The sequence below is a fragment of the Saccostrea cucullata genome, unplaced genomic scaffold, assembly GCF_032062105.1.
Source record: "Saccostrea cucullata isolate Sc308-1 unplaced genomic scaffold, CSIRO_AGI_Scuc_v1 ctg7116, whole genome shotgun sequence".
Classification (NCBI taxonomy): domain Eukaryota; kingdom Metazoa; phylum Mollusca; class Bivalvia; order Ostreida; family Ostreidae; genus Saccostrea; species Saccostrea cuccullata.
In genome coordinates, this window is record NW_026930651.1 from 1 (window position 1) to 23,082 (window position 23,082).

Consider the following 23,082-nt stretch of genomic DNA (forward strand, 5'->3'; position numbering starts at 1 on the left):
TACATTCCATGGGCAAGACAATCCCTATAACCGGAGGCTGTATGACAGCCTCCGTCTAAAGATTGTTAATTCAGCTCCCCGTAAGCCACACAATACAATCCCAATGAAAGGCTTATTTTTTTTTCTGAAACACAAAAGTGAACTTAACAAAAACATGTGATTGGAATCACTTACAAAGTAATTTTGCTTTTCTGATATATACCTATGAAAGATTATACAATGTAGCAATAGCACATGTACTATATACGTTTTTCATACTTTCAAATTCTTTGCAAAATCAAGTTGTGTACCTACCTCTAGACGCGTCTTGAAGGCAACTTTGTTCAAATATACATGTACCGTTGAAATCTCTCATACCTTTTATAGCCAAGGGCATAATAGATGATGACCAATTATGATTAATTTTGAATGAATTTTGATAATTGCGTACAGTTTGTAGGTCCTTTTGACCCTCTGATGATTAGATTAGAGTACATATGATTATAATTTTGATTTAGCTACTTTACGAAGATGCAATTTTTCTTATCACTTTTAATTCAATTAAAGGGTTCTTCAAGTATAGTAAAATCCTGACATTAAAAATGAGGATTAAATAAGGACATTAAAAAATGAATATAATCAAGATTTGCATATAACATCTGCTTTGCATTGACGGGATTTTTTTATCTTCAATGCAGCTGTGCAAACAATTTACAAATTTCGAAAATAATTTAATAGTCATAATGTCAACGAACAGTAATTGAGTGATAACATATATTATGATGTTTAAGCAACTGGTTGACATTCATGTTTAACATGATTATCTCATTTTAATCTCTAATTTATACATTAAATCGTTGAAATTTCTTCCATGTAATGTAGAGGTTGCCCTTAAACCTGTGCTCTTCAGGATGAACCACTGTCAATAGAAGTGAAAAAAGTTTTTTTCACGGTTTTATACTTATGGTTCTTATTTAAAAAAAAGTTTTGTTGCCTGTAAAAAACTTGATTTCATTCGAACACAGGCACGAATCATGGCGTTTTTTTGTGACTGTGCTTGGATGGTATCATGCGGATTTCTAATATATATGAATTAGAGAACACCAGAAAAAAAGACTGGTATATGAAATTATATTTCATCGTTGTTAAATGTAATTGTATTCAAAGTTGAAACAGTAAATTCCCTCCCTGAAAGAAGAAAATCGAGTAGGATTTTGCCTGGTGAAACTGACACTATGGTATAAATTCCCCAATGGAATGTCCACTCCAAATTTAAGTTACCTATAGCTAAAAGAAATTTTGACATCGGTTTCCATTTCCTCTCTGCATATCATTCCATTTAATGCCAATTTCCTTCTATTTTATACTTGCAAAATTCTCATTAAATAAGAAAAGATAAATTTGTATCAAAATATTACGTCATGATATTATTTTCGCTAAACATTAGAGAAACGTGTACCTGGCTATAAAGTGCTTGCGGGGAAATGTTAAATATCTATTTCTATGACGTTAACATTAAGTGTATGTTGCTTAACAGTTCAGTAAGTTGTAAAGAGTTAAATAGGCGGGACAATAGTACAAACCATTGCAATAGCATTGGCACGAATACTGAAGACATCCATCGTTGGACTTAAAATTGGAATTTCCACGATATCACTGCACTCTAACAATGTATTCTCTACAAGACTGTGCGCTGCAAAGGATGAAGGCAACGAAGAGAAGTAGAAACACTTTCAATATCTGTAAAATGAAATAGCTGACAAGTTGTACAGTTTAAGAATATTCTTATGAAAAAATGATTATAATTTTATTAGAATTTAAGCATAGATGTCGTTCAGTATGAATGTCACATATGTTTGATTAGATACATCCTGAATAATTTAAATGTATGATTAAATGCATAATATGGTTTAAACTTTTAATACTGTAAAACGAGAATATTTGGCATACGACTAATTTAAGCGCCTTTGGCAAAATAGCCCTGAACGCTAAAACGTATTGAGCGCTAATGAATTTCTAAGTAAATTTCTGTGTCTGTCCAAAGCTTTTGCATTAATTCATGTAAACCGGAACGCGCGATAACCTTATGTCAGAGGATCGTTGGATTTTATAAAAACACTAGCAATGCCTATTGTAGGATCTATCGAGAAAGTTTTACAAAGTTATATATTATTGCATATTAAGAAATTATTAATTTTTAAGGTGGTTTGATTTCCTTTATTTTCGAGGCATAAAGAGACCCACAATTTTTTGTCTACCACAAAATGGAATTGTTCATAAAAAATACTACAAAAAAATCAAGTACGGAATCAAATCTTCATGAATCAGTATATTTCCCTCAAACTTTAAAATTAGAAAATATGCAATATCACAGTAAACAACGCTTATAAACCACGTGTATAGATTTCTGAGCAGTTTTTTCTTCTATGCGGGAAACATAAAATTGGGTAATTTTCATAAATATATAATTTTCTACTTACTGCTTGTAATTTTAATTTTAAACAATGATTTATTATGTAAAGTAAGCTTACATAATTGGATGGGACATCAGGCATGGCCTAAATACCGTAAGTCCTATCCAAGAGAACAGGAAGTTGCAACCGCATTTGGAATACATCAATGGCTTTACAGCCGTTAAACTAACGTCGGAAGACCAATAATTGGCCGCCGACAGATAACCATACCTAGGTAAAATCTTCAGACCCCCTTTTTATTATAGCACCTCATGCGATTCACAACTGCTGTAAAACTGCTCCTATAATTGTTGGATGAACAAATCAGAATATAAGTGCATAAATTATTCGCAATAGACTGATAGGAGCTGGTATTAGTGCACAATATCCGTACAGTGGAAATCCACTATTGCTTAGACGTTGCAAGGGCATATGAACTGTTTAAGACGGTGGGGCTTGAAATGTGGAGGCGTCGACACTGACATAACTTCACTTATCTACTGGCAACACAGGACATGTTTGATTTTTATCAAAACCCTCTAAAATCACTTTTAAAAAATAAGGATTAAACTGAAAACTTATCATGTTTAATCTTATTAGGCGTTTCTTTTTTATTGTTGAGTATATATACATGTAAGCATTTTTCCCAAATGACATTTGCATTGGTTGTAAACTTTAAAGGTTCCCGATTTGAAGATAATTTACTCTATGAATGGCAATTACTTGGACAAACAGGGGTAATGAGATAATGCTATATAACTAATTTGTGGTTTTCTATAAAATAGAACTTCATGTTTTTTTTCATGCTTTTTATTTGTACACTGTATGTTGGACCTTGTGAAAGTTAAGGTATGTGCAAAAAGACTATCTAGTTATCTTAAGTTTATAATGTCAATTGTTAATGCTTCCATATCTAATGATAAGGGGAAATTTAAAATAATAGGAAAGGAAAAAATCAAGTTTTGAAGAAATTTGAAACCGTCATCAGATTCTAATGCATGTTAAAATTTAAAATGCAATACAACAGTAATTGTTTCTGATGTATACTCTTTATCGTAGGGTTTTAATTCTTTGTTAAAATCTTCACGTTTCATGCCTCGTTCATAATAAAGAGAAATTAATATACATATAATGCTTTTTAAAGAATAAATAGCCCCAATTTCTCTATATCTCTCTCTCTCTCAAATAAGTTATTATTGTAAATAATGACCTTTATGTGACATGTTCTTGTATATTTCTTCATATTAAGTTCTTGCATAACTATTTTTCTTTTGTAATAGTCTGATACAATGTGTCAACCGGGTTTTACTTATGTAACTTGATTTACCCCTTTCATAACCATTTTCAACCAATCAGCAGAGCGCTTTGTTATCACGTGTTCATTGTTTATCTTTTTACAAGAAGGGAAAGTCGCAACATTTTAACTGCTCGATTTTACGTATTTTTCGCTTTAATACCTCGGAAAATCCTTACATTTTTTGATTTAGCCATACAACTGAAGACTGTGGGCTATGTGATATACGTTATTGTTTCACAGTTGCGGTAGATTCCCAGAAAAGTGAGTTTGTGTTTTGTTGTGAAATTAGTTATGTAAGTGTCGTTTTATTGTGTAAGGGTTCACATCCGGGCAACGGAGAAGACTGTCACAACATGGACGATCGTTGTATTCTACGTGTATCTTTGATTGGACATTCTTTTATAAAACGCTTGGGATATTACATGAACAATTCTAGTGAATTCGTTAATTTAAAACTCAATAACGAACAATATTCGGTGTCAGTGAATGGCCGTGGAGGTCTTAAGTTAAGAGACAGTCGTCTATTTAGAGAACTGTTGAATTTTGATGTGCTCCCCCATATTTGCTTTATGCAGATAGGTGAGAATGACATTCTGCTTAACAGTCCGAACGTTATAGCAAGAGACATTTTATCATTAGCTTCTTATATTCACCTTGGTGTAGGAGTACAAATTGTTATAATTGGTCAGTTGTTTAGACGTAGACCTTGGGCTTCATCTGATGACTTTAACGACCGTGTGATCCACATAAACAAACTTTTGATGAGTGAATGCAAAAACCTGGACAATATACACTTTTGGCATCATAGAGGCTTTTGGAAAAGCTTGGACTTTTTGAGCAAGGATGGTGTACATTTGCGCACTCACTCGGAGCATCGTGTTGTGACTTCTTCTCCAATGCATCGATTCTGGCGGAGTATTCGCTCTGCAGTATTGCACTACCGGCATAAGACAGGCCAGTATATTAATTATACTTATGTCATGTATGGTCCATTAAACATTGAAAGGGCTAGCTCATAATTGAAGTCTCAGGTTTTGGTCATTTACATACTGCATGTATCCATTAACATGAATAGTGCTCTAAAAGTAAACTATTTCTGGTTGCATTGAGCCAATGATTTGGACAATTTTGATTTTAATAGAATACTGAGATAATGATGTGCAAAATTTACATAATGAATAATTAATGCTGAGTAATTTTATTATTTTTTATGATACAATTCATAATTTACTTGCAAGACCATAGGCTCAGACTTTTACAGTAATTTATGTGGTGTATACATGAGTATATAATCACATGTTGTGAATATGTTGTGATTTACATTGGTACTGAGTACATGTACTTATGTAGTTTTTACTAAGCTGTGCAATAATAATAATAATTAAAAAAAAAATGTGCAGGACCATATGCACTTATTATACTAGATGAAATGTGCTGGACTATATGCATTTGTTATATGAGTTGAATGAAAAAAAAAAATGTGCAGGACCATATGCACTTACCATATGTTGATTGAGTTGATTCAGGATCATATGCACATACTGTGTGTTGACTGAGTTGAATTAAAAAAAAAAAAAAAGAAAAAAAAAATTGTGCAGGACCATATGCACTTATCGTATGTTGATTGAGTTGGTGCAGAACCATACGCACATACCGTATGTTGATTGAGTTTCACTGTTTAGAATTTATATAATATTTGAAATGCATAAAGCAGGGAGTATTTATTTCATCGACTCAAATTCATTGATCGGTTGGATACTGAAACTTTTTATAAGGTGTGCAGTAGTAATACTTTAATTCTCTTGCAGAGATCTACAATGCCACCAAAACGCAAGACGACACCAGCCAAAAACCCCAAAAAGAGGCAAAAAACCATCATTGAGCAGTCTGAAGTGATACCAGGGCCTACTACAGCCAATGAGCAGCCTGAAGTGATACCAGGGCCTAGTACAGCCATTCAGCACCCTGAAGTGATACCGGGGCCTGTGTATGGACAAATTGATTACAACAAACTAGCCGAAGCCATGTTAGCCATATCAAAACAAAAACCTGAAAATTTAATCGCCACCTCTCAAAACACAACAGAGGACAGACAGATGCCTGTGAACTTGGAACCTGCCTCCACATCTCAAAGTGCTGAGCCAGCAACGACTTCCACATTGGGAACTCTTTTGGATCAAATTTTCCTTGGGGACCGCTCTACACACAAGGACTTAAGCCCACTGAGTAAGACAATTTCTTTAACAGATGGGATTCCTCTCAGTTCCACGGTTTCACAAAAAACCAAAACTAAGATTTGGAATAATGAATTTATTGACTTAAGATCTTTGTTAAGTGTACGAGATGAACCTCTTTCTGTGTCAATTTCATCGGGCATTATAAATGTACAGCAGAGTCCAAAATTTAAATTTCCAATCAGTATATCTCAATGGACGGATGCATTTTTGATATTCGCATCTATCTACAGTGAGAAATTTCCCCAAGAGGCACCCCATTTGTTCAAATATTGCCACATGGTCAGAGAGATCCATCAGTTACATGGGGATAATGCCTTCAGGGCTTATGATGAGCATTTTCGTAAACTACGAGAATCTGTTGTTGCACCTTGGCAAATTCCAGTGCAAGAACTAAGATTAAAAGCTATAACATTGCCCAAATCTGGTTATCAAAACAAGACCGCATTAAATCAGCCCTTTCGTGTCAAATACTGTTACCAGTTTAACAAAGGGGAACGTTGCACACGGTCCCCATGTCAATTCAGGCACAGCTGCATGCAATGCAAGGGCAATCACCCCAAAGTCAAATGTTCCTACTCCTTTAAATCAAACTCAAATTCAAAATCTCCCAACCCCAGTCAAGATAAATAAGCTCATTCATATACTACAGGGCTATGATACAGAAAAATTAAAGGTGATTTTCGAGGGTTTTTCAAAAGGTTTTAAGTTAGGATGTACATCTCCACCTACAACGAAAATCCCTAGAAATCATAAAAGTGCTTTAGATCACCCTGTAGTTATTGATCAGTTTATTAGTGTAGGGAAAGAAAAAAATCGAATTGCCGGACCATTCAAAGAACAACCTTTTCCAAATTTCATTTCGTCTCCTCTTGGAGTGGTTCCAAAATCAGAACCGAACAAATATAGGGTAATTCATGATCTCTCCTTTCCCAAGTTTGATTCAGTGAACCTTGGCATTCCTGAAGAAAATTCAAAAGTACATTACGACTCAATTGACAACATAACTGAACTTCTTCGGAAATTTGGAAAAGGGGCTTTAATGGCAAAAGCAGACATTGAGGACGCTTTTCGTATTGTACCCATACACCCTGAAGACTACAAACTCCTAGGTTTTTCCTGGAATAGTAATTTCTATTATGATAAGTGTCTACCCATGGGTGCCAGTAGCTCTTGCCAAATTTTTGAGTGTCTCAGTACAAGTTTACAGTGGGTTATGTGTGAGAAATTTGGGGCACCTGGCATGTCCCACATGTTGGATGACTTTTTCTTTATAGGCCCAGACCAGTCTGATGCATGCCAGGCATCATTACAGAGGTTCTTAAGGATTTGTCAAGAATCTGGTATAATCATAAAATCAGAAAAAAATGAGGGTCCAACTACTACTCTGACAATTTATGGCATTGAAGTTGACTCTATTGAAATGGTTTGTAGATTGCCAGAGGCTAAACTCTTAAAAATAAGGGATAGGTTACATGAAGTCAAAAATAGGAAGAAAATAACACTTAAAGACTTGCAATCTTTGATAGGGCTTTTGAATTTTGCCTGTCTTGTAGTTGTCCCAGGGAGGGCTTTTCTGCGTCGCCTCATTGATTTAACTTGTGGAATAACTCAACCCCATTTTTTCATAAGGCTTACTTGTGAGGCAAGGGCTGACTTAAATATGTGGTCCCATTTTATAGATAAATTTAATGGGAAATCGGCTATTCTGCCAGATATTTGGGCCTCTGCGGAAAAACACTTACTCTTTACTGATGCTTCAGGCTCATTGGGCTGTGCAGCTGTTCTAGGTAGAAACTGGTTTGCCCTGGGTTGGGATACAATAAAAGACATGTCACATCAACAAATTGCAATTAAAGAGATGTTCTCGATAGTATTAGCTTTAGAGATTTGGGGATCATATCTTGCCGATAGCAAAATACTTTTCATGTCCGATAATTTAGCTGTGGTGCATGCCATAAACAAGCAAACTTGCAAGGAAAAAACTCTCATGAAACTAGTTAGGAGACTTGTTCTTGTGACCCTTTCTAAGAACATTCTTTTTAAAGCTAAGCACATTCCTGGAAAAAGTAATACATTAGCAGATCACCTATCTCGATTTAAATTTCAGGAGGCCTTCAGGATAGCACCTCACTTGAATCCCAGTCAAACAGTGGTGCCCAAGGACCTCTTGTCAATTTGAGCCCAGTCAGTAGGCAATTGCTGACTTCATCTCTTTCATCAGCCACAGCCCTAGCATATCGCAAAAGTTGGCAGTATTTACTGACATGGAAGCCAGGACTTTCACTTCCAATATCTGTGACTGATGTATGTAACTTCATTGGTGTATTGTTCTCCAATAATTACTCCCCCAGTTCTATTTTATCTCATATGTCGGCTATCAGTTTTGTTCACAAAGTTGGTAATATGTCAGACCCCACTCAAGCATTTGTGGTTAAGAAAATTCTTAAAGGCTGTCAAACACTGGGCCCAAGAAAAGACACTCGCTTACCAATAACTGCACCTATTCTTCAAAGACTAGTAGAGGCCCTCAATCACACAGTTAAGCTTTTTTCGCTAAGGCTGCTGTTACGTGCAGTGTTTTTGATGGCTTTCCATGCGTTTTTAAGATTAGGGGAAATAACAGTGAAATCTGCAAAGGGTAGTGATAAAGTTTTGCAAAGGGAAGATGTTACATTTGAACACAAATCAAATTCGGTTGTAGGAGTTCAAATCATTTTGAGAGAATACAAAACAAACAAACACAACAAACCGTTAGTACTTTACCTGCAAGCAAGTTCAAATTCCCAATATTGTCCAGTTCAGGCATTGTCTAACTATGTACAAACTTTCAACCACAAGAATGGACCTTTGTTTCAAACAATGGATGGTACACCTGTGTCTTATTCATTAGTAACTTCACATTTGAAGACGGCAATACACTTTATCGGTCTAGATACAGATAGCGTTAAAGGTCACAGTTTCAGGATTGGTGCCGCTACTCATGCAGCCTCTTTAGGCTATTCTGAACAAGTTATTCAAAAATTAGGCAGGTGGAACTCTGATGCTTTTCGTCGTTACATTAGAATCCAGTCATTTAAAATATAGGCATTAGTAAATATGTGTTGCAATTCTCATTGACATACTCAACTCGATACTACCATAAAAAACTTGTCGTGCATTACAGTACATGTCAAAATTTCAATATGTTAATGATCTAAACTGACTTGAGTAAATGTAAATACAGTAGGAACCAATTCAGTAGTCGTCTGTTGGTTCCATATTGAATCTTTTAAGATTCAAAGTCTCAATTACATTCTCATATTGTTGGTCAGAAGTGGTCTGCAGCTATAGGGCCCAATTTGCATGCAGCTTAGCCTATGTTTCACATCTTTGTTGACGGGGCAGAAGTCGTCTGCAGTCAACAAGTCCAGTACTAATAACTTGAACTTCCATTGTGCCTGTTTAGTTCCGGTAGTCGAAAGATTAATGTATATTCATTTTTGAATGTCTATTTCAGTAAACATGCAAAACAGTAAAACATTTTTATAGTTAGAAGCCTTTTTCAGCTTTTTTGATAACAAGTATTACTTACTGTTATATGTAATATATTGTACATGTATATGTAGATTTAGAAACTTGTCTGATATTTATATTTAAAAATTTCTTTTACATTTCTTATGGCTTGTATTTGCGTCTCCTGCCAAGACGCCTTTGGGTGGGTGGATCCAATTTGCAATTGGATTGTGGCTGTTGTATTTTCTTTTACCCCTTTTTTGATAGCAGGCAGCAATGTAGCACATTTATTTTCATGTATATTTATAATTTTTTATGTTTCGTAGGGGGTCAACTAAGATACATGTATACTACATGTATACATGCCAATGTTTTTTCCATGTTTTGTTTTCTTAATTAGTCTACTGGTTGTTCCCCCTTTTTTCTAGGTATAACATTTACAATGACATTATGGTGCTGGGGGTCAGATTGTGCAATATTGTGATAAAGATATGTTATATTTTATATTTAAGTCCCCCTTTCTGACCCCCTGTCTTGTATTGTAAATATGTTTTTACTAATTTTACGTCATTTACTTCAATAAATGACATTTTATCACTTCAATAATGTTGTTTGTTTTTGCCTGCTTTAACCAAAAAACAAGCCCAGGCCAGTTGTCTGGCAGGAGAACTAAGGAACATAAATAAGTTATTATTGTAAATAATGACCTTTATGTGACATGTTCTTGTATATTTCTTCATATTAAGTTCTTGCATAACTATTTTTCTTTTGTAATAGTCTTATACAATGTGTCAACCGGGTTTTACTTATGTAACTTGATTTACCCCTTTCATAACCATTTTCAACCAATCAGCAGAGCGCTTTGTTATCACGTGTTCATTGTTTATCTTTTTACAAGAAGGGAAAGTCGCAACATTTAAATGCTCGATTTTACGTACCCACCATCCACCCCTTCTTCCACCGTTGTATTTTCTTTTACCCACCTTTTTTGATAGCAGGCAGCAATGTAGCACAGTTATTTTCATGTATATTTATAATTTTTTATGTTTTGTAGGGGGTCAACACAGATACATGTATACTATACATGCCAATGTTTTTCCATGTTTTGTTTTCTTAATTAGTCTACTGGTTGTTCCCCCTTTTTTCTATGTATAACATTTACAATGACATTATGGTGCTGGGGGTCAGATTGTGCAATATTGTGATAAAGATATGTTATATTTTATATTTAAGTCCCCCTTTCTGACCCCCTGTCTTGTATTGTAAATATGTTTTTACTAATTTTACGTCATTTACTTCAATAAATGACATTTTTTCACTTCAATAATGTTGTTTGTATTTGCCTGCTTTAACCAAAAAACAAGCCCAGTTGTCTGGCAGGAGAACTAAGGAACATAAAATAAAATTTCTTTTATAAGATATTTTCCACACGCACTACCAATTGATAACCTTATTTTCAATCCCTCTGATACATTTGTCACACATCATTATAACACGTAAAGGAGTAAGGTAATCGAGTGAAAATCCCTAATATAGCATACGTATAACCCATTTACATCCATGTTGATAAACTCAGGTTTCATTTATTTATTTTAATTTCATTTACTATTATTACTCGCATGAACATGTCATTAATTAAGAACATACATTTCTCAAGGTCTTGAATACAAAATCAAAACTATTTGTTACAAGATATATCTATCAGGAAAGTGTTAACCCAATTTTATATACCTTTGAAATATATGTTCATATTCTACAGGTAATTGAACGCATATGACGTTTACAGTTTTTTTTTTACAGATGTTACGCATGCGTGTATGACGTTTACTGGTGTTTTTTTTCAGATGTTGAGGTTCTTTCTTCTTCTTCTCGTTATCTTCGTCGTTTGCAGCGCTCAGTCTTGTAGACAATGCATTGTCAGAGGACAGCGATATCGTGGAAACGCAGGGGGAATAAGGAAGCATCAAAATATTTTACCTTGACCAAATCAGTGCTACATTATGACGTCATAGTAGAGGTGATGACGTCAATTTTAGAACACAAGTTGTTTGTAAAATTGGTATTTGCAGATGTATTTTTACTATAGAAAATGATTAGATACGTGTAAACATTAACAAAAATAAAATGTTTTTATTTCGTTATGATGTGTCTGTCATTTTCATTAAAATCTACCACTGATGACGTCATATGTATACATCAAGTAACTTGAGAATTGATCGGGAATTGATCATGTCGTGTAAAGAGAATTTGGCTATGACGGCATGAATAAAGATACGTAAAATGGAGTTCAAAAGGAAATATCGTGAATATTTTGTGAAATTCATATGGAATTCAGTTAATAAAACAGGTATGCTAATTCGTATTCATCGATTATATTCGCTTTCAAAGACAGTCAGCTATATACGTATCCCAGTCGGCCTTTCCTCTGTCGATTGTGACAAAAACAATGCGATAGAACAACAATAAGCTGTATATTTCAAAACATAAAATTTGTACTAATGGAAACTTTGCATCCTTAAATACTTTGAAAGTGCTGCTAGAATCCCGAGTTCAGCAGGGTTTTACGAAAAATCTCGAATCATAGGTAAAAAATTCAAAACATCGGGTAAGGTTTCGTGCGAATGTTTGGAATAATTATTTTACTGACGGGACAGTGGGATTCTAGCAGCACTTTTTAGGCAAAATAGATGTTTTTTAACTTCATTATTTACGCAAAGAAATTATTAAACTCCGGTGTATTGTTGTTCTGTTCGCTTTTTTATTAAGGAAAATTTCGCTATTAATAGAAGTCACGTGATGCCGTGGTGGTGTTGCACGTCGTTGAGTTAGACACTCTTTTATCTTTATGGAAAAAATAATAATAGTTTACGCTTATCAACGGTTTTGGTAAATTAACAAACTAAATTTCCTTTAAAAAGTCTGAATTTCCCGAAAATTGACTTATATGCTTCCTTAACATACCCGCGAATTCCATCTTCAAGTCCAATGATGGATGTCTTCAGTATTCATGTCAATGCTTTTGCAATGGTTCGTACTATTGTCCCGCCTATTTAACGAAGGATATCTGCAGAAATCAGGGTGGAAATGAGAATGACTGTAGAAACTGCAAGGTTTATGGTAGGAGATACGGACGTGGGCGGTTTCAGTTTGACAGAGGTTGCTTCCGCTTTGATTGCGACTGTAATTGTGACGGCTCATTCAACTGCCCTTCGTCAAGGACCAGAAACAAATGCTAATCAATAACGGACAAAGGCTTTGATATTTTTGTCAAAATAAAAAGTTTGTGCTCTTCAAGTCAAGTTAGCTTGATTTATATAATAGCCTATAAAAATCAGTGTATAGGTTCTTTCACTTCTGTAACTGTATTCGAGATGGAGCTAAATAACTGGAAGTATACTATCGATTGGATATTTGAAAGTTCATAACAAGATGTAAACTTGGTTCCTATCGTACACTCACTCTTTTCATGAATAATTCCTTTGTAAAAGTTCTTTGAACAGTCGTACTTAAAATTTCACTTATAGCTCTAACCGTGTTTTTTGACAAAGATATAAGCTATTAAACGTCTCCGTCCACCCTCCTATCGTTTTGTCTTCTTGTCATTCACTGAGCATTTAATGATCTTTCACAAACCCAAATCTCTGAAACCATCTTAACAAGTCTTTTATTTACATTATCTCTCCTGTGAGCCTGTGAGTTTGCTAAAGATTTTCCGTGTAATACAATGCTGATAAAATTGAAATTCAATTTTTAATGACATGCAATTGGTCATATGATAAGACTTTCTTGAGTATGAAAAGCAAACTACACGGTGTATTTGGAAAATTCCAATTGTAACGTCACATGACGTCGTAGATACGTTATGTTGTATTTCTCGAGCAAACTTTTAAGTCTAAATGATGCCCATGTTTCTTTTTAGCGCGACAAAAACGTAAAATATAAATCTGAAAAATATTTTTTAACCTCTGTTAAAATTTTACCTATATAAAGATAAGAAGGTAATACACCCTCGAAAAGTTTCCATGCAATTTTTGCACCCAATTTTTATTTCCACGATTTATCTATTGACTGATGATATCATAACGACTTCAGTAGCATTGTGACGTCATCAGGATTTCAGTTTATTGTTGCAGTATTTTCTTACTACAAAAAGTTAAAACCTTAGAAGTTATATTATACATCAGTATATTATAAAACGCTTATCTACTGGTTGTACAATGTAAGTTGGATAGCTCTTTTATCAAACCCTTAACAGAAACTATTCCCGTCATGTTTGTCTTCCGTCAGTTAATAGTTCCCTGTCGCGGGTTTAATAAAAGAGCTATCCAATTCACAACCAGTATATAAGTGCATAAAATATTTTTAGAATTTCATTGGCCACATATTTAAGAAAGTTTACAAAAAAAGATAATTAAATTCTCCAAGATGGGATTTTTCATCTTTTTTCTATCTTTTCGAAACATAACGTTGTAATTTTTGATCGTTTCCTACATGTTTTATCGGATGATATACTGTAATTGCTCTAATGAAGGGTTGAACGTTTGAAAATTTTGTTAAATAATGAAATTAGCGAGTGGAAACGTGTGTGATGTAACAGTACTTAAGGAAGCTCTTACATTTGCAGTGGCTGGAACGTTATTGTTGACAACTTACACGAACGATCACATTACACGAACGATTCCGCACGATTAACGCACGATAAAACCTGTTACACAAACGATCTTTCACGTTCACAATTCTTCACGTTACATGATCTTACACGATTGTTAACGCAAACGCACGATTCTTCACTCAAAATAGTTCAAAATATTTAGGAATCAATATTTTCAAAACAAAATACGGCTTAATATTTATTTAAGATTTCGAAGAATTATCAATATTAATTCATAGACTTTGAAGAAAAAACGGAAAATGATATTTCTGTAACTAAATACATGTATATGCAAGACTTAATATTTTATATTTGAAATAGTTATTTCTAAGGTGATTCTCAGATTAAGAAAAACGGAATATATTCGTTTTATTAGACGATGTACATGTATGTGGGTCGTATAATTTGATTGAATTGAATATCATGATATGCAGAATGGGGGATACGATTGAACAAAAATGGCAGCATGAAATGACTTAAATTATAATTACAAATTTTATCCTTATGTTTCCAATGATTCAATGTATGATAAACTTGCCAATTATTTACTTTTTTATTTGCAGAAATCTTAATTTAAATTAATTAATTACAAATAGGTTCAACACAGATAATCAAAACTCCCGAAAATCATGCCGTGTCCATGTACACAGGCAAAAGTAGCTCGCATAAACTTTATACGAAATTCGCCTGAATATCGTGCGAATTCTTCGCATGAAAAGGAGACGAAAAGGACCACACATGATATTCGCATGAAAATATCATGCGATTTTGACATGAAATTCGCACGAATATCATGCGAATAAAAATTCGCACGAAATTCATATGAATATTTTTGCTGCTTTCTTACAGATTTTCATATGAATTTCATGCGAAGTTCATGTAAATATCATGATATATTAATAAAAAATCCATGTGATGTAATTTATATATTTTTCCTAGTATATTGGACTTTCAATTCTTTTAATCCATTTGATGAAAAGTATTAGGAAATTCTAATACTTAGATCTGTATATGAATTTGTACAACTAATCATCAACGTTTCACTGTTACTGTATTAAAAAAAATGCAATAAGTGCAATCTCAAAATCTGATCCAGCAAATGACTTAATGAGCTTTATCTAAATCTTAATTTTAACACATGCAGATTTTGAGGAAGCACCACTATGATTATCCAAGTTATTCTTTTGATGAACAAACAACTGGACACATTCTGTTTCTTAATCTTCTTTATTGAATGCTTCAATTCTTTTTAACATTCTCTGCTCAAGGGCCACCCATCTGTCTGGAGATTGTTTCATCTGCAAGAGAAAATACAGCTCAACAAACTTTTTAAGCTCACATGGTTTTTCGCACAAATTAAGGTCACATTTTTATAATATGAATTACTATTTGCGAACCTCAGAACGATGACATGGCCCTACGTTATATTACATTTTTAATGTCAAGTATAAATGTCCTTTAAAACTATTATCTTAAGTTTCCAAAGTGGATGTTTCAGCGGGGAATTTATCAATGAATGGTACGATGTTTCTACTAAAGGCCTCTACCATAGGTTATTTACAAATAATATAAAACGTGCTTTCTTTGATACAATGTAGTTGAAAATCTTAAAATTTCTTCTTAAAGGTGAGTATTTTTTAACATTCTTTGCTCATTTACCAAACTCATCTGAGTTTTGTCTAAATGTAGTACCGAAAAGAGATAACACTGCAGAAAGAAACAATACTGCAGGGTGGGATTATGAAGTATTGTTAATTTTTTTAAATAGTAAATTTTTTCTATGAAAAGGAAAATTCTTATGCATTTACAGTTTGAAACGTTAAAATTTTTGTGTGGAGTGAATCTTTCATGATTCTAGATTTTAGAAGGTGACTCTGAAAAATGCCACCTTATTAACATACAAAGCAGTAAATAGATGAAAAATACTATTATCACCCTGTGCTAAAGAGTCAGAATGTACAGAAAATACAAGTTACAGTAGCTGTACTGTGCCCGTATCTATGTTTCTGCAAAGAGCTACTGCTTTCAAAAGAACGGACAAAAAGACAGCTGCAATTGGCAAGAAACCACAAAAAATCAAAAGGAAATGGTTGTTATTTTTCAGCCAAGAATATATCAAAGTTCTAGCAATTGATTTGTATGAATTATGTTTTGGTAAATGAAATGAAACTCAAATAATGTAAACAAATACTTTTAAAATGTATTTTGATGTCTCAATACACAATATTGCATTATAACAATGTGACCTTAATTTGTGCGAAAAACGACGTGAGCTTTAAAAGTTTGTTGAGCTGTAATTGTGATGAATACTGGGTACCGGTAAATGAAATACAGTCATGAATTTTACAACTGCTTTTCCAAAGTCAATATTTCCTTACTTATCAAGATAACATAAAATATGAACAAAAGTAGATATAGCAATCTCATATCACCCCTAAGTTCAATTTGGTAAAAGGTTGAATTTATATTGCCTACATTGTAAATGATCTTTAAAAAATCAAAAAACATACATCATAAATTATAATGTTTTCAAAATCATACATTATAAATCATAATTAAAAGTATAATTATAATGTTTCTTAAGTATAAAATTATTGACAAAAAATGAAAACAATTTTCCTGCAAATGACTTTAAACTTAAAAACAATCTTGTGTCAGGTATCAATTAAACCTTGTGATAATTGTCTCTGTTTCATTGACCTATATCTGATGATGCAATTTGTATCTGTTGCAAGGGAATTTAAGAGCAAAATTTACCTACCAATTGCATCTATGTTCCTTCTGAACACACGCCAGAAATCTGTGGCTGTGGTAGCTGGATTTTTTCCCAAACAATTGTAGTCCATCAGCGAAAGATCTCTGTAAAGCAAAAAAAAGAAATAAATCTAAAAATATTATTAAGATAAGTCATGAATTTTATATCTTCAAAGTTCAACTTTTTAGAGGAATAAGTTTGAATCTGTTTTACTATTTGAACCGTCATGGAAATATTATGCACTTATTTTGCCTCTGTTATCAAAGATTGTTGGGTTTATATTGTTTTTGTACTGTTATGTCCATCTTTCTGTCTTAATATTTAACCGTTAAACACATTACTTATGAATGGGTGGGGTTATGGCTTCATATTCCACAGGTGTATTTCATGTAACAAGAACTTTATCGGGGTACTATAAAATTTGACCTCTTGACCTTGATATTAGGGTTTGATCCACTTTTATAAAAAAAATCCCTAAACTTTAACCTAGGCTAATAATTTTGAACAGTTAGTGCTATCAATCTGATACTTCACATTATTTTGTAATCATTGTGACAAGACCATTCAATAAGTTTTTTTTACCTTAAAATTGGTCTTGACCTAAGAGTTTGACCCACTTTTAAAAAATATAATCTAGGCCATAACTTTTTAATAGTTAATGCTAAAATTCTCATATTTCACAGGTTAAATTATTCCTTATGACAAAACCTTCCTTCGGATGCTAACAATTTGACCTTTTGACCTTGACCTTTAAGTTTGCCTTGCATTTCAGTCCTCGCTTTAAGATGTCATATAGGCATATATAAAGGCGTAAACATAGGATAAAATAATATATGTATGCATACGTTTATTTGCTGAGTACCTAGGAGCAGAAAAAGATGACTGTCAAAGAATTACTGCATTGTTTATATGTCTTCTATAACATCAGAACCTATTACTGGGTACCCAGGGGCAAAGTAATGTACAATTTTGGAAATGGAACTCTTTAATACTCATTATAAGTATAACTATATACTTTAAATGTACTTAGTTTGTTTGCATTCTATCAAGAAGAACTTTTACCATGCAAAATTTGGTTGATAACGGTTCAGTCAGTAATGGATAATTTGTTACTGATGGGACACACAACAACTGATGAAAAGAGAAGCAATAGGTCTAAAAACAAATAACAATAAATTGATACTTGCATCCCTCAAGTGTCCATATTAATGAAATTAAATTTCAATCCTTACCAATGCATAAGAGTCACCTTGAAGTTGGTCTTCTCCTCTGAATCGGTCATTCGGATGGTGATAACCAGAAATTGCCGAGAAGTCAGGTATACCCCTGCAGTCCAGCCTTTATTGGCATTTACTCCACATTCTTCTCTTGTGTCACTAGCTGAAATGTATCATATTATTGAGATCGAATCTCACAAATTTAAGGATTTTTTATAAGCTGGTATTTTTACAATTGTACTTTGTTTTTAATAAATGCATTTAAAGTTTCGATCAACAATGCATGAAATCAAAATGAAAAACGACAAATTTTGACCAAAAACAGGATATGTTTGTGAAACACTGATGCCCCCGTATGACAACATGGCAAAGATTAAATTTTTCTTAAATGCAAATTTGATTAATAGGTACCAAAAGTAGGATATTCTCACTGGAAAGCAATTGTTAAATTTGAAAGCAGGCCATTATTAAAGTTTTTTTTTTTTTCAATAAGTACAAAAATCTCCAAGGTCGAGTCCTAAAGGCTAAGTTACTAATTGGTATTCAATGAAAGGTCTTGCCACATAGAATTACTTATGTAGAGTATGGAAGCCCTAGCCCTAACCTTTCAGAAGTTATGGCCAAGGTTAATTTTCTTTTAAAAGTAGGTCAAACTCCATGGTCAAGGTCAAAGGGTCAAAGTTCTTGTTATCAAATAAAAGGTCTTGTCACAAGAATTAAATATGTAAAATATGAAAGCACTAGCCCTAACCCTTTGAAAGTTATGGTCAAGGCTTGTTTTTTAAATTAGGTCAAACTCAAAGGTCTAGGTCAAAGGGTCAAATTGCTTGGTATCCTATGAAGGGTCTTCTCACAAGGATTACATATGTGAAATATGAACAGAAAACCGTATCCCTTACCGTTCAAAAGTTATGGCCAAGGTTCAAGTTTTGCACAGGTACAGAAATCTACAAGGTCAAGGTCAAAGGGTATAGGTTGTTGGTATCCAGTTAAAGGTCTTTCAATGAAAAATACACATGTGAAGTATAAATGTCCTGGTGTCTACTGTTCAAAAGATATGGCCAAAGTAAAGGTGTAAAATTATCATGTAAAAGTGAGTCAAACTCCAAGGTCAAGAGGTCAAATTTGGTAGTACCCAAAGAAAGGTCTTGTCACAAGGAAAACACAAGTAAAAAATGAAAGTCATGGCTCCAATAAATCAAAAGTTATGGGCAAGGTTAAAGTTTTTGAGGACAAACAGACAGAGAGACAGACGGACACGACAAAAACTATAAACTGTACCCCAACACTTTATTTACGGGGGCATAAAAAGGGCTAACTTAAGCTTCTGGCTTAGGTGAGAAAAATTCAATGAAATATCCCCAGCTTAGTCATAATTGGTCACGAGATTAAATTCCATAAAGCCCGAAGGGTTTCTATGTAAAACTTTGATTGGCCATTGTGGACCCGCCCTTCCCCTGGGGGTCATGATTTGAATAAACTTGAATCTACACTACCTGAGGATGCTTCTCTGTAAGATTCATCTTTCCTAGCACAGTGGTTCTGGAGAAGAAGATTTTTATATCATACCATCAATTTTTCATTATTTCTGAATTATCTCCCTTTGATTTGGCATGGCCCTTCATTTGAACTAACTTGAATCCCCTTCACCTAAAGATACTTTGTGCCAAGTGTGGTTGAATTTGGCCCACTGGTTCTTGAGAAGAAGTCGAAAATGTGAAAAGTTAATGACAGCAACAACGACGACAGACAGACAATGGACAAACTTTGATCAGAAAAGCTCACTTGAGCCTTCGGCTCAGGTGAGCTAACAAAAAATATTATAAAATACTTACATGTACTTTTGACAAATTGGGAAAATTTAGGAGTTAGGACTACTCTGGTACTTGAAATCTGGTCCTTGTGATGACAAGTACTTTATTTAAATTTATAAATTAACGAAGATTATATACATGTATTTACATTAAAGAAATGCAAGATAAGCAAATATAAGCTGAATGGTAAAGGTTTTGCTACATGTATATATGTAATAACAAAATTGTTATACACGTAATAACAAAATTGTTATTGATAGTTATACACGTAATAACAAACAATGTATACCTCAAGCTCTGAAAAAAATATTTCTCTCTTAGATTTTTTTTCTTACCTGCTTACATGTATCATATTTATAATCCTTGAGAAGCTATCAGTGTGGTATAATGGAGTGCCGTGCATAGATCTGCTTATAACCAGCAAATTATACCTGTGAGTATGGAATACAACATTTAATAAATATTTTCGAATTAATAAATATTTTGTAAATATATGTACAGTACGACTCATTTTAGGGAAGTGACTAGGACTTTCTGTCTTGCATTCCAGATGTAAGTAAGCCTCTTTATATCTGCATACATTTTGGAATGCACATGCACAGGTACTTGTGGACAGGACAGTGGGGTATCTTTTTTTTGTTGAGGGGTGGAAGGATTTTTTCAAGGGGGGGGGGGGGTATTATAATGTACATTTTACACCTGCATGAAGTTAAATAACTCAATAGGATACCAGGTGGGGTATGGTTTTTAAAGGAGGAGGTTGATATAAAACTAGGAAAAAATATTTGCATGGATTACCTGAAAAGTTTTTGAAAAAGAAAGGAAAATATTGATCTCAGAACCTGAGAATCCTATCCTACAACATTAGATTTTTTTCTTTTTTTTTTTTGTTTGCAAATCCAAAAGGGAGGGTTGCAATTTACCACCGTAGTTAGAATAATCTTAAGCCCTCACCGGGTACGTAGGACATTAATTTTTATCATTTTAACGATAGAACATCAACATTCTATCTACACCCCCCCCCCCAAATGCTACGTGTGTTTTTTGATTGCTGCAGTTTAATTTTATATACTAGATCCCAATGCAACAGGAATTAAAAACACATTAAAACATTAGGCCTATCAATAGGCCAATAATATTGTAAGAAAAGAAAAGCAGAGAACCTGTACTAGGCCCATCTTTCTTTTTCAACACATAGGCTAACGTTATGCGTTACCATAGATAATGTTAGATCCACTTGAATCTCATATCTGTTATTAAGCTATCAACAAATATTCCCAAATAAAGTTATTACATCCGTCTGATATAAAAAGAAGATGAGAATCTTACAAACTTACAGAAAATATGGAGTTGAAAACATTCTGCTTTTTCTTTGTTTCTTTCTGCTTTCTAAGTCGCATGATGACGTAATTTGTGACGTACGGCATTCCATAAAAGAACTAGCTTTGGTTCCATAAAGTAAATTTATATCACTTAGTCACCTTCTTTCGTCTTTGAAGTGGAGATGCATTTTTAAGATAAAAATTTGAACGACTAATATTACAAAGATTAAGGTATTTCCCGATTCTTGGATGAATACGAAACCGATTAGCCAGGTTCTACTTGCACTTCCTGTTACAGAAAAAAAATCCGAGTCAGCAAGAGCTCCTTTCTATTGTTTGTTCTAGACTTTCCTTTTGGCTGATTGCGATATACTTCTTTGAAACAATGGTAAATATGTATGCTTTGTTGATTTTTTGTCATATTTTGTGGTTACAATGCACATTTTTATTGATATTCAACTTGCAACGAAATCTTTCAGAGTAAATTCGGATTGCGTTCTCATTTCAGGTTCTACGTAACGCAGTCAGGTGAATCGACTGGTCCTTTTTATGCTTAGTGACATCTATATGAAGGTTTACTAAATTTTGAGTTAGCAATTTAAGGTTATTTTTATTTAAACTAATTGTCATTACAAGTTTCTACATATGTGTCAGAACACAACACACAGACAGTGTTTTTGTTTTGACACATGTAAACAAAACTTTTATAGACCAAGTGTATCCCATTAAATAATTTAGACATAGCTCAAACAAAAGGTTCAATCTTCTAGGGGATTAATTTGAGGTCCATGCAAAAAAGTGAAACAATACATTGCATTTGATTTATTCACAGTTGAGGTATTCTAATTATTCTGTGCAGATTTTTAAAAGAAATCAATCATTTCAGTATTTTACTGTTGTCCGTAATATATTAGAAATCCATCAATTACATGTTTATTGTCATCCAATCGGTACATCACAATTAAAATGAAAATTTTTATCTCATTTATGGTTCAATAGCAGCCCGATATTTAGAGTCGCTAGGTCAATAACACACTGTATGGTGTCTGACACATCCCTTTAAAGTCTAATATGCAGTTATGAATCTGTTAAACACATGGTCTTTTCTGTTTCGCTCTAAACATATAGTACCATTTAACATACCAGTACTCAGTATTTCAAGTTGCCAAAACATGGACTTTTCAAGTGATATCATTGAATTTATTGTATTTAATGTCATCCTAATCTAGGAATTGGTCCCTTTGACCTAAACAATTGGAATATTAGTATGGGTAATAGTATTTTATAATAATTAATATAATAATTAAATAATTAATTAATTAATTAATAATCTTTGTAGGAAACACTTGTCAGGACACAAGACTGAAAGAAAGACGTACTAAAAAACTGCCTGAAAAACACAACAATCATTAAAGTCAATGGATTACCCAGGAACATTATATATTCAATGAATTCAATGAATTGATTTCAAGATTATCTTGACCACAATAAGAAGTAAATAATAACTAAAATCAGATTTTTCAAAAAGGCTTTAAAGATCTAAGTACGGTTTATCACAGTATTAATCGCGCTATTTGCCAAAAACTTAATATTGTACGACTTACATGTACTATATTGCTCGTGTAGGGGTGATAATTAGTTCGTTATGCAATATATTATGTAAATTGTGCTTTTTCATTTCATTTGGATTTTAATTGATAAATTAAGAAACACAAACAAAGGAAATGCTTATTTCACAATAAACATTCCGATAAAAACTTACAAAACGACATTTACAGGGTTCTAAACGCACAATCTCGTACGATTAAAAACGCACACGATTGAATCTGTATCAGTAACAAAAAGTGCTTTTTGAACTTGGAGAA

The 23,082-nt window shown here is 33.4% G+C and overlaps 1 protein-coding gene and 2 long non-coding RNA genes across 5 annotated transcripts; 2 read left to right on the forward strand and 1 right to left on the reverse strand.

Annotated features, from left to right (window-relative positions):
- Positions 1–3,684: 3,684 nt before the first annotated feature.
- LOC134229454 (integrase/recombinase xerD homolog) lies at positions 3,685–10,851 on the forward strand. Of its 3 annotated transcripts, none has more exons than XM_062711205.1 (3): positions 3,685–4,683; positions 5,538–5,955; positions 8,074–10,851. In XM_062711205.1, exons 2-3 carry the CDS (start codon positions 5,547–5,549, stop codon positions 9,048–9,050), a joined length of 1,386 nt encoding a protein of 461 aa, XP_062567189.1. In that variant the 5' UTR covers positions 3,685–4,683; positions 5,538–5,546; the 3' UTR covers positions 9,051–10,851. The 3 variants fall into 3 exon arrangements, with proteins under 3 accessions (XP_062567189.1, XP_062567186.1, XP_062567190.1); XM_062711202.1 differs by having other exon boundaries at positions 3,688–3,990; XM_062711206.1 differs by lacking the exon at positions 3,685–4,683 and having other exon boundaries at positions 4,690–5,955.
- A 6,102-nt stretch (positions 10,852–16,953) lies between these two features.
- LOC134229452 (uncharacterized) lies at positions 16,954–19,998 on the reverse strand. Its single transcript, XR_009984177.1, has 3 exons — positions 19,917–19,998; positions 18,097–18,244; positions 16,954–16,968 (listed from the first exon to the last, which is right to left on the reverse strand). It is a non-coding gene; the product is annotated as an uncharacterized LOC134229452 (long non-coding RNA).
- A 1,520-nt stretch (positions 19,999–21,518) lies between these two features.
- Positions 21,519–22,646, forward strand: LOC134229453 (uncharacterized). The gene is made up of 3 exons (XR_009984178.1): positions 21,519–21,605; positions 21,726–21,806; positions 22,557–22,646. It is a non-coding gene; the product is annotated as an uncharacterized LOC134229453 (long non-coding RNA).
- Positions 22,647–23,082: the final 436 nt, after the last annotated feature.

Excerpts from the sequence above, each read along its gene's own strand:
- LOC134229454 (XM_062711205.1), top strand. The coding sequence starts at position 5,547 with ATGCCACCAAAACGCAAGACGACACCAGCCAAAAACCCCAAAAAGAGG. Across the intron at positions 5,956-8,073 it reads CAAGGACTTAAGCCCACTGA|GAGGCCTTCAGGATAGCACC; the intron begins GTAAGACAATTT and ends TTTAAATTTCAG.